The sequence below is a fragment of the Callospermophilus lateralis genome, chromosome 19 (assembly GCF_048772815.1).
Source record: "Callospermophilus lateralis isolate mCalLat2 chromosome 19, mCalLat2.hap1, whole genome shotgun sequence".
In the NCBI taxonomy this organism is placed as follows: domain Eukaryota; kingdom Metazoa; phylum Chordata; class Mammalia; order Rodentia; family Sciuridae; genus Callospermophilus; species Callospermophilus lateralis.
Window position 1 is genome coordinate 7103977 of NC_135323.1, and position 17647 is coordinate 7121623.

Sequence of the window (17647 nt, forward strand, 5' to 3'; positions counted from 1 at the left end):
CAGCAGCAAATAGAGCACTTGGCTTGCACATGTGCTTGATCACACAAGGTTCTACCTTTAACACCACATAAAAATAAATAAAATAAATAAAGATACTATGTCTATCTTTGAAAAAAAAATTTTTAAAACAAAATCCTTTCTAGGAAACAGAACTGTGTTCCAAACAAACAGAAACTGGTGATACATGTCCACCTAGAATTACAAATTGCTACAGACTAATAATTGTTATATACCTCTTATTTTTCCTGTATATATTTTTTTTAGTTATTGATAGATCTAAATTTATTTATTTATATGTGCTGCTGGCTGAGAACTGAACCCAGTGCCTCACACATGCCAAGCAAGTGTGCTGCCACTAAGCCACAGCAACAGCCCCGTTCCTGTTTCTTAGTGGTAGTATCTCTTATGGTTATCCTACCTCTGTCTCATCATTGCATGTTAATGCACTGGGTGTATATGGATCAGTTAGTTCAAGGTCTTCAAATCAAGAATCATATGCCCTGGGCTCAGTGGAAGCACACCTGTAGTCCCAGCAGTTTGGGAGGGTGAGGCAGGAGGATTGCAAATTCCAAGCCAGCCACAGTAACTTAGCCAGGTACTATGCAACTTAGCAAGACCCAATATTAAAAGAAAATTAATGGCTGGGAATGTGGCTCCATGGTTAAGCGATCCTGGGTTCAGTTTCTAGTAAAAAAAAAAAGAATCATACCTAAGGAGTTGAATCCAAGTATCACACTTAAGGAGTCTCATCTGTACCCTGTACCTAGACACGATGCAGACAATGACATCCTGAGTCTTGAGTGGATTCAGTATCCGAATGTAGTTTTTGAGAGGGGGAGAAGTCTTAGGAAGGATGTGTGTGTTTTGCATTGGGCATGTGGGAAGGACATAGATTTCTGTGGCTATGGGTAGCTTCTTAGTGCATACCTGTGAATGCTGTCTTTAGGAAGTATAAATATTAATTCTTCTCCAGCGCTGGACTCCAAAACTGCATTTGGTATGTGATGATAAATAAGATAAGAAAGCTTCTCTGTGTCACAGTAAGGATTTCTCAGTAAAGTCATATAGTATCCTGCACCTGAAACACCACGTAAAAGACCATGAAACCATTTTACTCTTTATACTTCTCTTCTTGGGCCACACTTAGTTTTCTGTGGCTCAGAATGGGACAGCTCCAGGGGGAAAGCGACGCTAGAGAGCCTTGTGGGGTTAAGTTTAAACAATGAGGAACTGGTTGGCTTCAGAAGTTCTGTAATGCTATTCTGGAATTTTCCCTTCTGCTCCAGAAGAGGGAGGTGATATATTGCAATGCCAGGCAATATGAAGGACAACTGCATTAAGGGCAACACTCCCTTTAAGTGATAACTAACTGGGGGAAGTAAACACTTGGAAGGCAGAGGCCTTGAATGTTAAGATGATTACCAAAGATACCTGCATCAAAATTACATCCTGGTTTTGAGGATACATACTTCACAGCATTTGAAACATTCTTTCAGAAATCAGTGACACTTTTTACTGTCATGCTGGACATGTATTCATTTAACAAACATTTCTTGAGACCAAACACCAGGCAATCTTCTAGGTACTAAGGATATAACAGTAAAAAAATCCTTAATCTCATAGGGCTTTCACTAAAGGAATAGGAGGCAGATAATAAACAAGATAAATAAGTAAAATTTATAGAGTACTAGTGACAAGTGCTAAGGAAAAAATAAAGAGGAGAGGGGACAGGGGATATCAGGATGTGATTTTAAAAAGGATGATGAAGGAAAGCCACATTGAGACAGTGACATTGGTATAAGGATAACAAGGTGGTGGCCTGAGGAGGACAGTCACTCAGTCTGGAGAACCAAGTTAGCAAGGAGTGTGGGTGGAGGAGAAGAGCAAAGGAGAGTATTAGGAAACAAGGACAGAGGTGACAGGACTAAGCCAGGAAGGTCCTATTCACTACTTTCAGGACTTTGGCTTTTTCTTTTTCCTTTGGTGGTACTAGGGATTGAGCCCAAGACTGCCCTACCACTAAGGTACACCGCATCCTTTTTTATTTTTTATTTTAAGACAGGGTCTTCCCTGTGTTGCCCAAGCTGTCCTTGGATTTGTGATCTTTCTGCCCAGCCTCCCAAGTAGCTAGAATTACAGGTTTGTAACACTGTGCCTGGCTTAAAACTTTGTCTTTTATTCTAAGTGGGACATGAAGTCACTGAAGGTTCTGAGTTTGCTCTGTCAAGTGTTCACCTTTTTTTTTTTTTTTTTTGGTACCAGGGATTGAACCCAGAAGCACTTAACCACTGAGCCACATCCCCATACCCTTTTTATATTTTAGAGACAGGGTGTTGCTGAGTTGCTTAGGGCCTCACTGAGTTGAGGAGGCTCACTTTGAACTCACAATTCTCCTGCCCCAGCCTCCCAAGCCGCTGAGATTAAAGGTGTGCACAACTGCCACTGGCAAGTGCTCACTTTTTGACAAGTGGATTCAGAACAGAGTGAGGAAGTGCAACAGCAGTGGCTGGAAGATGAGTTAGGAAGCAATCCCAATAATAGAAGTGGGAGAAGATGGTGACCTGGATCAGGGTGCTAAAACATGCTCAGAGGTAGGGAGAAGTGGACAGAACCCAGATATATTCTGAAGGTAAGACCAAGAGGATTTGCAGATGCATCATAGATGGGCTGTGAGAAAACCAGGGGTCAGGTTTTCACCAAGCACCTTGAAGAGTGGAGTTGCCTTTTCTGAGAAGATGAAGGTTGCAAGAGGAACAGGTTTGGTGGGAGAGAGCAGGATCTCAGGTTTGCTAGATTTTGCACAAGTCTGAGAGGTCCATCAATACTTGCTATGGTATGAATATGGTGTATCCCTACCAAAACTCATGTGGAGGCTTGGTATCCCAATACACAGTGTTGGGAAATGGGGCCTAGCAAGAGGTTTGTGGTTCATGAGGGCAGAGCCCCAGTTAAATTAGTATCTTTCTTCTGGGAATGAGTTCTCACTCTCAAGGGAGTGGATTAGTTATGGAGACAGTAGATTGTTATACATCAGGTTCAGCTTCCTCCTCTTTCTCTTGCTTCTATTCCACAGCACCCACTTGCCATTCTGCTTTCTGCCATGAGCTAAATCAGCATAAGACCCTCACCAGATGTTCCTGCCCAATCTTGGACTTCCCAGCTTCCAGAACCATAACCCTCTTTTCTTATAAATTATCCAGTCTCAGGTATTCTGTTATAGCAACAGAAAATGGACTAGGACAATGTATAAGTGGAGTTGCAGGCTTGGCAATTAGATATATAGACCTGAAATTCAGGAGAGGTTGAAGCTAGAGACATACATTTTAAGAGACAGAAGGTGCTTAATGCCAAGAGATTGAATGAGACATTAAAGTTGGTAAGTAGAGAAAGAAAAGAGATGGAGATGATTAGAGCTAGGAATGATGCAAATGAGCAACCAGAGACATGTAAGGAGCCAATTGAGCATGGGGTCAATAGAAGGATGTCTGAAGTGGGCTACTGGTAAGGATTACATATAATCAGTTGTGGAAGTAACAGCTATTTTTTTTTTTTTTTTGTACCAGGGATTGAACTCAGGGAAACTCAGCCACTGAGCCACATTCACAGCCCTATTATGTATTTTATTTAGAGACAGTCTTACTGAGTTGTTTAGTGTCTTGCTTTTGCTGAGGCAGGCTTTGAACTCACGATCCTCCTGCCTCAGCCTCCCAAGCAGCTGGGATTACAGCTATTAGCCACTGTGCCTTTCTCACACACTTTTCGTCTTTGAGGAACATGATATTTTAATCTCCTTTTTATAGATTAGAAAACCAAGGCTAAGAAAGGATAAACTAACTTGGCCAGACGGATAAAGAGGCAATCAAACAGCAAACTGAAACATAAATGTAGGTCCTCTGACTCCAAGTCTCAGTAATTCTTTTTTTTTTTTTTTTGAGAGAGAGAGAGAGAGAGAGAGAGAGAGAATTTTTTTTAATATATTTTTTTTAGTTTTCGTTGGATACAACATCTTTATTTTATTTTTATGTGGTGCTGAGGATCGAACCCAGTGCCCGCACACACCAGGCAAGCGCGCTACCGCTTAAGCCACATCCCCAGCCCCTCAGAAATTTTTTTAACATTATTCCCTCCTCATCTTCAGAAGCACTCCATGGGGGCAACAAAACAGAAATCTAGAGGAGGCCTCTCTCTGCTGGTCTCAGGGCCCCTCCCAAAGGCTAACAGTGGGCATGCCTCTTGGCACAGCAGACAGTGGTGCTGACCTCTATCCTGGGATTGAGTCTGGGCACCCCCACCCACTGCTCACCATATTTCTGCTTGAGGAACAGTGATGACCCACAGCACTGCAGCTCCCCCTTGGCCATGATGGCAATGCGGTCCCCCAGCAGGTCAGCTTCGTCCATGAAGTGGGTGGTCAGGAGGATGGTGCCGGTCACTCTTCTGCTGCTGAAGAAGGTCCCAGATGGCCCTCCTGGAGATGGCATCCATGCCTGAGGTGGGCTCATCCAGCATCAGCACCTGGGGGCACAGGCACAACCTGGTGACAATGGGAGACCTGTGCTGTGGGACCACACAGCTGGAGTCCAGGGATTTGCAGAGCTGGTTCAAGTTCCAGAGCCTGAGGCCTCTGGGCCTGCTGCCCTGTGTCTGTCCACTGTGTTGGTGGAAGCTGGGCCCCAATGCCCTGTACCTTGGAGCCTGCTATGAGGGCGATGCCAATGGACAGCTTGCGTTTCATGCCCCCACTCAGGAACTTGGACCATGAGTTGCGTTTGTCCTCCAGATTGAGGATGTGCAGCATCTGCTTGACTTCTTCAGGGCACTTCTGCTGGGACAGGCCTTTCAACTGAAATGGCAGGAGGCAAGAGATGAGACTGGTGATACAGAAGGGACCCAACTCGCCCAACCAACATTTTGTATCTATATACGTAAAATATACACATGGAAAACATACAAGAAGCTTACTACTTTTGGGGAAAGGGATAGACAAAAAAAGACTTTTGCATTATATTATTTACTGTGTAAATAAATGACTTAATAAAAATAAACACAGCAGTATATTAAAAGGATAATGCATTATGACCAAGTAGGATTTATCTCAGGAGTACTAGGGTTGTTCAACACATGAAAAATCAATGTGTTTTATTTTATTTTTTTTAAAGAGAGAGTGAGAGAGGAGAGAGAGAGAGAGAGAATTTTTTTTTTTTAATATTTATTTTTTAGTTCTCGGCGGACACAACATCCTTGTTTGTATGCGGTGCTGAGAATCGAACCCGGGCCACATGCATGTCAGGCGAGCACGCTACCACTTAAGCCACATCCCCAGCCCGATGTGTTTTATAATAAAGAATTTGTCCAGGGGCTGGGGATATGACTCAAGCTGTAGCAAGCTCGCCTGGTGTGCATGCGCCCCGGGTTCGATCCTCAGCACCACATACAAACAAAGATGTTGTGTCCGCCGAGAACTAAAAAATAAATATTAAAAAATTCTTTCTCTCTCTCTCTCTCTCCCACTCTCTCTTTAAAATAAAAAAAAAATAAAAAAAAAAAAAGAATTTGTCTGGCTTTTGTCTTTGGTTCCTGGAAGGACGCTCCTAAATCCTCAGAGCTTCCCAAGTGATAGCAGTGTCTTTGTTACTTGTGGTAAGCCCCTCAGGTCACACCAGAGTTTATGCTAGGGAGATGACTCAGGATAGGGGCTGGTCATACCAGAAAGACCAGCCATTTGGTTAGAGGCTCTGAGACACATGATATCAGCCTGATCTCCCCACCTCAGGGGAGTGGAGGGAGACGGGAGATTGAGTTCAATCACGTGATCAACGATACAATCATTCATGCCTATATAATAAAGCCCCAATAAAAACTCTGGACACTCAGAGATCCTGGACAATAGTTTTAAAAAGTACAGTTAATGAAAAAAATTAGGTAAACTGGAGGTATCAAAATGTAAAACTTTTGTGCATCAAAAAGAAAAAGAGAAAAAGAACACTGCTGCTGGGAGTGATGGCATATGTTTGTAATCCCAGCTACTTGGGAGGTTAAAGCAGGAGGATCATGTTATGGTGAAACCTTGTTTCAAAAAAGGAAAAAAGTATCAATAAAGAGAAAAGACAATGCACAGAATGGGGGGAAAATTACAAACTATATATTTGATAAGGGTCTAGTATCTAGCTCCTAATACAAATATGTCTTAAAATTCAACAACAGGGGCTGGAGTTGTGGCTCAGTGGTAAGAGCACATGCCTAGCATGTGTGAGGCCCTGGGTTCGATTCTCAGCACCACATATAAATAAATAAAGGTCCATCAACATCTAAAAAAATATTTTAAAAAATCCAACTACAAAAAGATAAACAACCCATCTGAAGAATGAGCAAAGAAATTGGACATTTTCCAAAGAAGTATACTAACAGCCAACAAACACATGAAAAGATACTATCATCAGTCACCAGGGAAATGCAATGAAACACAGAGATACTACTTCACACCCACTACACTGACGGTTTCTTTTTTAAAAAGTTGAACATATAGTTACCACAACTTGAGAATTTCACTTCTAGGTATATACCCCAAACAACCCAAAACAGATGTTCAAACAAAAATTTAGACACCAAGGTTCATAGAAGCACTATTCACAATAACCAAAGGGTAGAAATAACTCAGGTGTACATCAACCGATGAGTGGATAAACAAAAGTTGTTCTAACCATGCAATGGAGATGTAGTCAGCTATTAAAAGGAGCAAAGTATTGCTGGGACTGGTGGCACACACCTGTAACCCTAGCTACTCAGGATGTTGAAGCAGGAGAATTACAAATCCAAGGCCAGCCTGGGCAACTTAAAGCCTATCTTGAAATAATAATGAAAAAAAGGGCTGGGAATATAGTTCAATGATTGCCTACCATATGCAAGGCCATGAATTCAATCTCTAGTACTGCAAAAATAAATAAATAAAGGAAGTGAAGTATTATTTATACAGGATAAAATGTGGATAAACTTTTAAAAACATGATACTAAATGAAATAAGTCACATATTGCATAATGGCATTTATATGAAATATCTAAAATAGGCAAATCTGTAGAACAGAAAGCAGATTGCCAGTGGCTGGTGGAATAGAGAAATGAAGAGTGATTTTAATGTACAAGTTTTTCTTTGATTAAAGTGTTTTGCTGGGGCTGGGGTTGTGGCTCAGTGGTAGAGCACTTGCCTAGAACTCGTGAGGCACTGGGTTTGATCCCCAGCACCACATAAAAATAAATAAAGGCATTATATTCATCTACAACTAAAAACTATATAAAAAAGGAAAGTGTTTTGCAGTTAGATAGTGGTAGTGAGTGCACAAAACTGAGTATACTAAAACCCACTAAATTAACATTATAAAATGAGTAAAATAATGACTTTTATGTTATATGAATTTTATTTCCATAAAATATAACAATAAATATAATGGTTTCTAAAAATCCTTTCACTCAGAAATCATGCCCCTCCCCCTCTCTGAATATTTGGGGAATAGTGTCCAGCATTATTGAGACTATGATAAAAAGAAATACATATTTGATTTCTACCCTGCTTTCTGAGACAGTGCTCCCAAAGCCCTTGTAACTTCCTAGCTCTAATAATTCTAGTTCTAATATTTAATCTAATATTTAGCCTTTGACTTGATACTTGATTTCATCTGCTATTCAGCCCCTAGATCCCTGGAAATTTTCTGGGTTACAGGAGTGTTTTTTGTTTTAACGAGGTGACTTTTTTTGTAACAGTGATTGAACCTGGGTGTTTTATCACTAAGACACATCCCCAATCCTTTTTAAAAATATTTTTTAGTTGTATATGGACACAGTACCTTTATTTTATTTGTTTTATTTTATTTTTTATGTGGTGCTGGGGATCAAACCCAGTGCCTCACACATGCTAGGCAAGCACTCTACCAACTGAGCCATAACCCCTACCCTCCCCAATCCTTTTTAAAAATTGTTTGAGATAGGGTCTCACTAAGTTGCCTTGAACTGGTATCCTCATTCTAGTTCTAATATTTAGTCTAATATTTAGCCACACACCGTGACCTGTGTGAGATGACTCCCTAGGTTCCTGGTCAATCTTAGGATGAGAGTTAGTCACTAGAATGACCAAGCCATGATTACATACTTGGAACTTTCAGTCCCACTCTGTATTCTCTAGGGACCAGGGAAAGAGATTGATTATTGAACTAATAATCAGTCATGCTTACATAATAAATCCCAAATAAATAGTCTCTAGGTTATGGAGATTGGAGAACTTCTAGATTAGTGAGCATTTTAAAGTGCTAGAAGTGTATTGTGCTAAGAGGGTGTGCCACACACACTTTACCACATCTCTTACTCTGTATATCCTCTGGGTGTTCATCTGTATCCTTTATAATTCCCTGTACAATAAACTGGTCAACATAAGTAAATGTTTTCCTGAGTTTTATGAGCTGTTATAGCAAATTATTGAACCTGAGGAGGGGACTGTGGGAACCCTTGATGGACAGCCAGCTGGCCCCAAGTATGGGTGACAGGAACTTGTAATTGGTATCTGAAGTGGAGGGTGGGCAATCTTGTGAGAATAAGCCTTTAACCTGGGGTTGGGGGAGGGTCTATGTTGCCTCCGGGTAGTTAGTATCAGAACTGTAGGATACCCAGTTGATTTTTGGAGAACTGGCTGGTGTGGGAACCACCCCACCCACATGTTTGGTGTAGAAGTGTTGAGAGTAAAGAAACATGAGTTTTCTCCTAACAGATTCTCCCAGGGTGAATCAGAGAGCTACAGTATACCTCACCATTGTCAAGAATGAACAGTAGAAACATTCCAGTTATTTTCCAACTCACCTGAGCATAAAAAAAAAGATGTTCTGCTACTGTGAAGTTATCAAATAAGATATCGTGTTGTGGGCACCAGCCTATGCTCTTCCTGATTTGAACCATGTCTTTTGAAATCTCATATCCATTGATATATGCCTGTCCACTTGAAGGGGAAATAAGACCTAGAACAAAGTGAAAGAGACACCCTAAGTCATCTTTGGTTAGCATATGCATCAGTACAAAGACTAATAATTACCCCTGCTTTACTTGCTTGTTCTCCAACAGACTGTCCCTATTCTACTTATCTGCCACCATCAGTCAGCCAGTAACATCCAATGAATATGTATAACAGTGGAGATTATTAGAAATAGGAGATTATTAGAAATAGGAGATGTCATTCTTCCTCCTGCTTTTGAGAATCAATCTGGTTAAGTGAACAAAACAACATAGGCGCTTGTGAAGCAAATCATATTATTGTAAGGAATAAACAGTGATTTGGATGAATAGTAAATATGGTGAAAGAGAAAAACATTTGGGGAAACTAACAGTTTTGAATTAAGATGCTTGGCAAGATCTGTACTTATCTCTGATCCCCTCAAAATATCATTGATGAATAACTGCACACACTGCCAAATAAATATATGCCAGTATTATGGTTTGAACTTGGAATGTCCCCCCAAAGTCTTATGTGTTGAAGGTTTGGTCCCCAGTACAGCAAGTTTCAAGAGATAGGGCTTTTGGGAAATGATTGGATTGTGAGAACTTTGACAGCACAAGTGGATTAATCTACTGACAATAGAGTACCAGGAGGTGGTGGAAACTTTAGGCAAGTGGGACATGGCTGGAGGAAGTAGGTCACTAGGGCATTCCATTGGGACTATGCCTTGGACCTAGCAAACCATGCAATGGAGCCAGCCAACCATGGACTGAAATCTCTGAAACCATGAGCCAAAATAAGTCTTTCCTCCTTTAAGTTGTTTTTGTTAGGTATTTAGGTCACAAAGACAAAAACCCGACTAATACAACCAGTGTAAAACTTTGAAGACTGCCTACCTACATACTATCTTTGCCTTTATTCTTGTTAGGTTGAAAAAGGCAATAAATTCTTATTACTACAAGGTTGGAAAAGAAAAAAAAAACATAATAAAGAAAACAAAGAAACCAGATGTAATGGCACACATTTGTAATCCCAATACTTGGGAGGCTGAGGCAGGAGGATCATAGATTCAAGGCTAGCCTAGGCAATTCAGTGAGAATTTGTTCAAAATAAAATTTAAAAGGGATGGGGAAGCAGGTGCAGTGGTGCACACTTGAAATCCCAGCAGCTCAGGAGGCTGAGGTAGGAGGATTGTGAGTTCAAAGCCAGTCTCAGCAAAAGTGAGGTGCTAAGCAACTCAATGAGACCCTGTCTCTAAAACACAAAATAGGGCTGGGTTGTGTGGTCGAGTGCTCCTGAGTTCAATCCCTGGTACAAAAGAAGAAAGAGAGAAGAGAGAAGAAAGAAAAAGAAAAGAAAGAAAAACATGAGGGGGGTGTGTAGCTCAGTGGGAAGCACTTGCCTCACATGTAAGAGGTCCTGGGTTCTATCTCCAGTATGACCCCCGAAAAAAAAAAAAAAGCAAAGGTTATAAAAATGCCATCATTAAAAAATAATTCTCTGTTAACATTTTGCTGTATAAGCTTAGGTTATTTTTTATGCATACAGTCTCCACATATTTATTTATTTGTTACAGTGCTGGGGATTGAACCCACGGCCTCCAGCATGCTAGGTACTGTACCACTGAGGTACTACCCCATGAACACAATTAATTTTTAACTAAAATGGGAAAATACAAATTCTATTTTTAACATTTTTCTAAATATAACAAAGTATGGTTGAATTCATTTGTTCACATCAAAAACATTTGTATTGGGCTGGGGTTAAGGCTCAGCGGTAGAACGCTTGCCTCGCACGTGTGAGACCCTGGGTTGGATCCTCAGCTCCACATAAAAATAAATAAGTGAAATAAAGGTTAAAAAAATTATCTCCATTAAAAAATCTGTATCAATTTTAAGTGCTAAAAGGATTTCATTGTTACAAATCTACTCTATTTATTCAACCCAGACCTATGGATATTTATATTGTGTGCAACTTTTCATAAGCATAAACATACATGAAAATTTTGCTTACTTATCTCCTTATTCTAAATTAGTATAATTAGATTTGGTAAGCCAAAAGTTTAAAGGTTTTTTTTAAAAAAATATTTATTTATTTATTTATTTTAGTGATTGGCGGATACAACATCTTTGTTTTGTATGTGGTGCTGAGGATCGAACCCGGGCCACACGCATGCCAGGTGAGCGTGCTACCGCTTGAGCCACATCCCCAGCCCCCAATTTAAAGGTTTTTTATACTAACTGCTACATTACCGGCTGCTGGGTGTTTGGATCTTCCACCTTGGCTGTATATAATAAAGTATCCATGATTGTTTGGAAAGTAAAAGGAAAAAAAAAAAAGTGATACTATTTTATAGCAACTTGTAACAAGCCTTTTATATAAAGTTACAACAGAAGAACTTAGAGAAAATTCAAAAGCCAAATAACTTTACTGGGCAGAGAAATGTGGTCTGAAACATTAAACATGCCAGTGCCAGGTTTGGGGCCTTTTTACAAACAATTACCATATGGAAGCCCTTTGTTCTCCGTCTTCCTGGCAAGCAACCAGACTTTTCTTCCCAGCTTAGCATATTCAGATGTCCTGAATCCCATCTTATAAGTCTTAGTGGCTGCATTTTCACCAGGGCAGGGTTAACATTTTTCTATGCCATGTCATGCTGGTAGAAACTGTGGTAGGGCTTCTCTGATATAGCATTCATAGCTTTTTTTTTTATTTATAATATTTATTGAGTACCTATGCAGTGTAAGCACTATCTACAAATTGTGAATCCAGAAGTAAACAGAATAGGTTTCCTCAGGTGCAGAATGGAATGGCAGATATAGAGAAATAACACATATATACAAATAAATGAGATAATTACAGACTTTGAGGAATACTAGAGACAATCAAAAGGGAATGCAATAAGGGAAGGGTCTATGAGATGAAGCAAACAGGTGGCTTCCCTAAACAATCAGGTACCTAACTTGTCTCTTTGACACTCCTCACCCTAGAGGGTTAGCTGGATCTCCCTCCTGATGGTGAGGAACTCACAAGCCCATGTAAGGGGAGAGGCCCTCCCTAACTGGTCACACTGCCAGGAGCAGCAAGGCCTAACCTGAAAGAGAATCTGCTTGATCCTATCCAGAAAGCTGTCAGGCTCAGTCCCCAGTTTTTACACACACAGAGTTCCTCCACTTTAGTATAAACTGGGCTGAGATGGCTTTCTAAGTCCTGATACAAGAGGGGTGGCCACAGGCACCTCTCCCCAAGCATCACTATTTGGTTGCTCTTCAAATGTTTTTGATGGAAGACTGAATACATTCATATTGGCAACATGTGAAGAGATCACAACAGCCAGACTTTAAGTGCTAGAAGTTTCTCAACAGTATGGTATTCTGTTGTTGCAAGGAGAACCTGTTGGCTTTAAGAACTCCATGAAATGCATCTTATTGGTTTTGTTCAGAGCTTTATATATGTTAAACCCTCAATAAATATGTTTCTTGCATGAATTTTTTCAAATTTCACAGAATATTATTTATTTGATAGAATGTAAAATAATTACTTAGGTATATAAATTATTCTGAAATTAGAATAATTTTAAAATAATTCACCAGGTATCCTTTTTTGGGGGGAGGGGGTACCAGGGATTAAATCCAGGGTCTCAAACATGATAGATAAAATCCCTACCACTAAGCAGCATCCCTTGTCCTTTACATTTAATTTTGAGACAGAATCTTACTAAGTTTTCCAGGCTGGCTTCAAATTCATGATCCTTTTGCCTCAGCCTCCTGGGTAGCTGGGATTACAGGTATGCACCATCACACCTAACTTTGCAGTTACCAGTCTGAAAGTATTTGTGACAATCGAAAGCAAATAAATGGGTAATGTTTTTGTTAAGAGATTAGTTCCCGCCTCTCTGTAGCAGGAAGGTTCTAACTGCTATTCAGTGTTCATGGCTTCTCCTGGTAAAGAAATTAAGTTCTGCATATTGACTGAAAGAGGCAAAGACTTCCTTTCCATGGTGCAGAGTAAACTAAACAACCAGATATTACATAGATGGTAAAACAAACAATAAAACAATGCTTACTATCAAAATGTCAGGGAAATTTAACAGGGAAGATGGAGCCCAAAATCTAGACCTGCTCAATGATTTCTTCAGTGTTTCCTCGGGAGGGCTGACCCCACCCAGGTACCTGTGAGCATGGAGCAGATGGTGGTTTTTCCCGCTCCGTTGTGTCCCAGAAGAACAGTGATCTGACCTCTGTACAGATTCATGCTCAGATCTTTGACTGCTATGTGTGCATTCCCTCTCCTGTAAAATACCTGTGGGAAGGTCAAGGTGTGACTGACAGAGTGACACACACATGCAGAAGACATTTAAAAAAAAACTTTTTTTTTTTAGTTGTTGATGGACCTTTATTTTATTTATTTATATGCGATGCTGAGAATAGCACCCACCATGCAGGATACATTTCTGAAGAGACTATAACAAACTGCATACCCACATCAACTTCTCTCAAAAGTTAATCTGTGGGAATCCAAGTGGGAATCTAAAAGGAAATGGCTTATTTTATTATGCCTCTGAGGAGGGTGATCTGGAGCAATTTCAATGGCACCTTTGCCCTGATACCTAGAACCACAGAGGGCTTAGAACTCAAGGATGAAGTACTTGAAGCATAAACAACAATCTTCTCCCTGCATCTGGAACTAGACCTTGCCCCTTTACCGAGCTAGGCCCCTGAGAAAGGGCACCCTGCCTCTTCCATGTGAGGTTATTGATCTGGGTAAGGAAATCTTAGAGTCACCTGTTTTCCAGGTCAAATGTCTCCAGTACTTTAAATACCATTTTTTAAAATCACATAAGTATACCCATCACTTCCTCATAGTTGAAGAACAGACATTCAAACAGAACACCCATGCTCTGCAGGATACTAAGGCACTGAACTCACATCCTGTTACTGGAGTCCTAAGTTGACACAGGGCACTTGGTGGAGCAAGGCTGGCAGACACTGTGAAGGGACATTTACCTCCTTCTGCACTGATATGCTAACCATGGAATCTGTCAAATCTAGTTTGATTTGACAGACAAGTTACCCACCAAATGGCTAAATTCCTGCACATCTCCAATGGTGGGTATTTGGCACTACAGTATGAGAGGAGACTGCCTCTAAGAGACAGATCACCAGACAGGCCATCCAGTTACTTAACTCCACGACAGGAAACAGAACAAGACATTTCAAGTTCTATCTCTAAGTTTGAGGATGGCATTACAGAAAGAATTTAAATTCTCAGTCACAAAGAGTACCTTGTAAGCACTGTTAGAATAAAACAGGCTTTTATGGGCTGATTCTTAAGTCCTTGGAAAGACATTATATATATGAGCCAGTACCTTGTATAGATGCTGGATTTCAATTCCTCTTATCAGATCAGTTGGCTCTTCCTGCATGAACTCCTTTTTTGGAGCTTCATTAGGATTACCCATGTCCAGTAGTGCATGTGTAACTGGAATAGGCTTCCCATGCCAGTAGGAGGGCTGCAGAGGAAGTCAACCTATACATTAATCATATAGGTGGACTGACTTTATCTTCTGGAAGATAAATACTGTGGTAAGTTAAATCTTCCCTCTCTGACCTGCAGTTTACTCATATCAAATATTTAATGATGCCTGAGAAAGTTCATCAGCTCACGTGTGGACTCATTACCAGTCAACTGCATTTCAATCTATACCCATGGTCCAGAGGAATGAGCTAGGAAAGCTAGGAAAGCTAACTAACTAATCTCTAGGCTCAAGGTACTTAGAAAGCTACTAAGACAGCAGTCTGGGCTGGAACCTAGAGATATACCAGAAGTAACCCTACCCATTCCCCCACACTCCGAGAATGGAAGCGAGGAAGTCTTGGCAGAGGTCCCAACAAGTGCCTGTGTGATTCAGTCAAGATCCTACAGGTCTGGGGCCACCAGAGGCCACTGCAGCAGACTGAGTCAAATGTGATACTTAACTTGTAAGAAAAACTTAGTTATCATGGGAGAGAAGGAAAACGGTGGCCTTTCTAGAGCCTTGAGAGATGGCACAGAGGTCTCAAAGAACTTCAGGGCCACCTTATCAGCACACCTCAATGGGGAAAGGGTGTGTGGGGTCTCTAGCATGTTGGAGATTGAGTCCTATGGGAGAATATGGGACCTGATACTTAATAGGCCCAAGTTAAGGCATCACAGGCACTCCAGGGTAGACTACATGGTACTGACACCTCACCCCAGCAGTGGGGCAAGAATCAGGGAAACTAAGACTCAGTGTTAATTATGCACCATTGACAGCTACAAGCTAATGGTTTGAAATGAACCTTGGCCAGAGACCTCCTGAGGATGAGATTTTGATCAGTACATCACTGAGAGATGTAGGAATATTGATGACAAATAATAAGAAGCCTAACATCCATCTATAAATCAGCAGCATTAGAACTCACCATGGCAAAGAAGTACCAAGGCTTGGGTATCCCAAACTTCCCTGGGAAGACGGATTCCACATACCAGGTTATTACACAGTACAATAATGAATCCAGCAGGAGCATCAGCATCACCTGAATGAAGCTAAACTCTCCACGGATACTGCCCATGTTCTTCCATTGGATGCCTGTGTCTGTTACAAAGGAAGGAGAACATTCACTACATCAAAGGCAGAGAAGCCAACTGACCTTTCCAATAAGAGTCAGGAAACAGGCCAGTTTCTGCTAGGGCATTATGGGATCAACATGAGACATAGGGAAAGAGAGAGATAGAGGAGTTGTGTCTAAGAGCTAAACTTTTGTTGTTATTGTTGTTGCTGTTTTTTTTTTTTTTTTTTTGTGTGTGTGTGTGTGGTATTGGGGATGGAACCTAGGGCCTTGCGCGTGTTAGGCAAGTGCTCCAACACTGAGCTACATCCCCACCCCTTTTTATTTTTCCTTCTGAGACAGAGTCTCACTAAGTTTTCCAGGCTTGCCTTGAACTTGCAATTCTCCTGCCTCATTTTCCTGAGTAGTTGGTATTATAGACATACACATTAGGCTAGAAAAAGCATTTCATTATTATCAAAAAGGTGGTAGTACTTTCACTGACACCAAAAAGTAAGAAACTTGGGGGCGGGGTTGTGACTCAGTAGTAGAGTGCTTACCTAGCACATGTGAGACCTTGTGTTCCATCCTCAGCGTCACATAAAAAATAAATTAATTAATTAATTAAATAAAGTTTAAAAAAAAAGAAAGAAACTGGGCGACCCAAGACACATCTCCACATTTCTGCACACACTATCTGGAATGCTTTTCTACTCCTCTTGCATCTTCTTTGTTGGCTAATCTTACCTCAAAGATCAGAGCAGATAGTACTTACCCAAGAATCATGTGTACCCACTCTCCTTGTTTGGGTGAGATGCCCATCCCACATGCATTTGGAACACCCTATATTAACTCATAGAAGGTCCTGCATTGCATTGTGAATCTGCTTATTTACTGTCAGGGTCTATTACACAGAAGACACTGAACACATACTTATTCCACAAATAAAGGAAAGCACTGAGGAAGGCTTTGGCTCCATTCCTGGGTATACATGTATCCTGTGTGAGCCAAGTGTTTAATCTGAACATGAGCTGACAAAGCTTTTCATTTAAAGCATCCAAAATGCTGCATGTCTTCTGTTTCCACAAAGGATGGAGGAGTTAGAAATCATTAACACCACAGGAAAGATTCAAGTACTGAGAGCAGACAGACAGGCTATCTCAGTGCTCCCCAAATATTAAGGTACTTACTAATCACTTGTGAATTTTGTTAAAATGTAGACTGATGAGGTCTGTCTTGGTGGGCTTGAGACTCTGCATGTCTAACAAGATTTTAGTAGGGCTGAAGCTGCTGGTCACAGGACATGCTGTGAAAGCAGAGGCCAGGCAATCTCTAAGGTCCTTGTGGGTAAGAGAGTCTCCGATTTACCTTTCATTCTGGTTTTTTTTTGCATTTTGGGTTAAAAATTTTGTACATATCAGGACTGATTCCAAAGTGGCAATAAACATTAATTATGCATGATTCATGAAACTCAGAGACCTCCTCATCTAGGACAGTCTACAGTGTCCAAGTAGAAGAAAAGCATAAAGGTTTCCACAATTCTGTAGACCTTTGATTGTCAATTAACTTTATTTTTATTCATTATAAATATAAGGTTGAGTTGACCAGGTTGGCCTCAAACTTGCAAACTTCCTCAAACATCCTCCTGCCTCAGCTTCCCAAGTAGCTGGGATTACAGGCATGTGCCACTGTACTCAGCTGAGTATCCTTTCTCATAAAGTGACTAATCAAGTATTTTCTTCTAATTTTTAAATTTTAATTAAAAATTTTTCCACCTAACTTTTTGAACTATAAGATAACATTTTTAACTGATTTTTATGAGTTCTTCAAATATTCTGGATATAAGCCTTTTGTCAGTTAAATGTGTTACAAGTATCTTCTCCCACTCTGTTGTTTATCTTTGTCTTCTCTTTATAGTATCTTAATTTTAGTGTCAATATTTTTCATTCTTTTCAATGGACTGAAATCTCAAAAATTGTGAATTATAAACATTTCCTCTTTTTAATTTGATTATCTCAGTTATTTTGTTATAGTAATAGAAACCTGATTAAAGAACATGTTAAAAGCATATTCCTCAGGCTGGCAAATAGAGAGGTAAAATCTTCAG

At 40.4% G+C, this 17647-nt stretch overlaps 1 protein-coding gene across 1 annotated transcript in view; it reads right to left on the reverse strand.

The window, feature by feature from the left end:
* The window catches only part of LOC143385399 (ATP-binding cassette sub-family A member 17-like), a 101027-nt gene that overhangs the window by 43671 nt on the left and 39709 nt on the right, over positions 1 to 17647 (reverse strand). The window contains 8 exon segments of the mRNA XM_076840874.2: positions 928 to 1078; positions 4304 to 4424; positions 4426 to 4515; positions 4688 to 4843; positions 8842 to 8996; positions 13144 to 13273; positions 14340 to 14483; positions 15415 to 15587. Of these exon segments, the coding sequence (XP_076696989.2) occupies positions 928 to 1078; positions 4304 to 4424; positions 4426 to 4515; positions 4688 to 4843; positions 8842 to 8996; positions 13144 to 13273; positions 14340 to 14483; positions 15415 to 15587 (1120 nt within the window).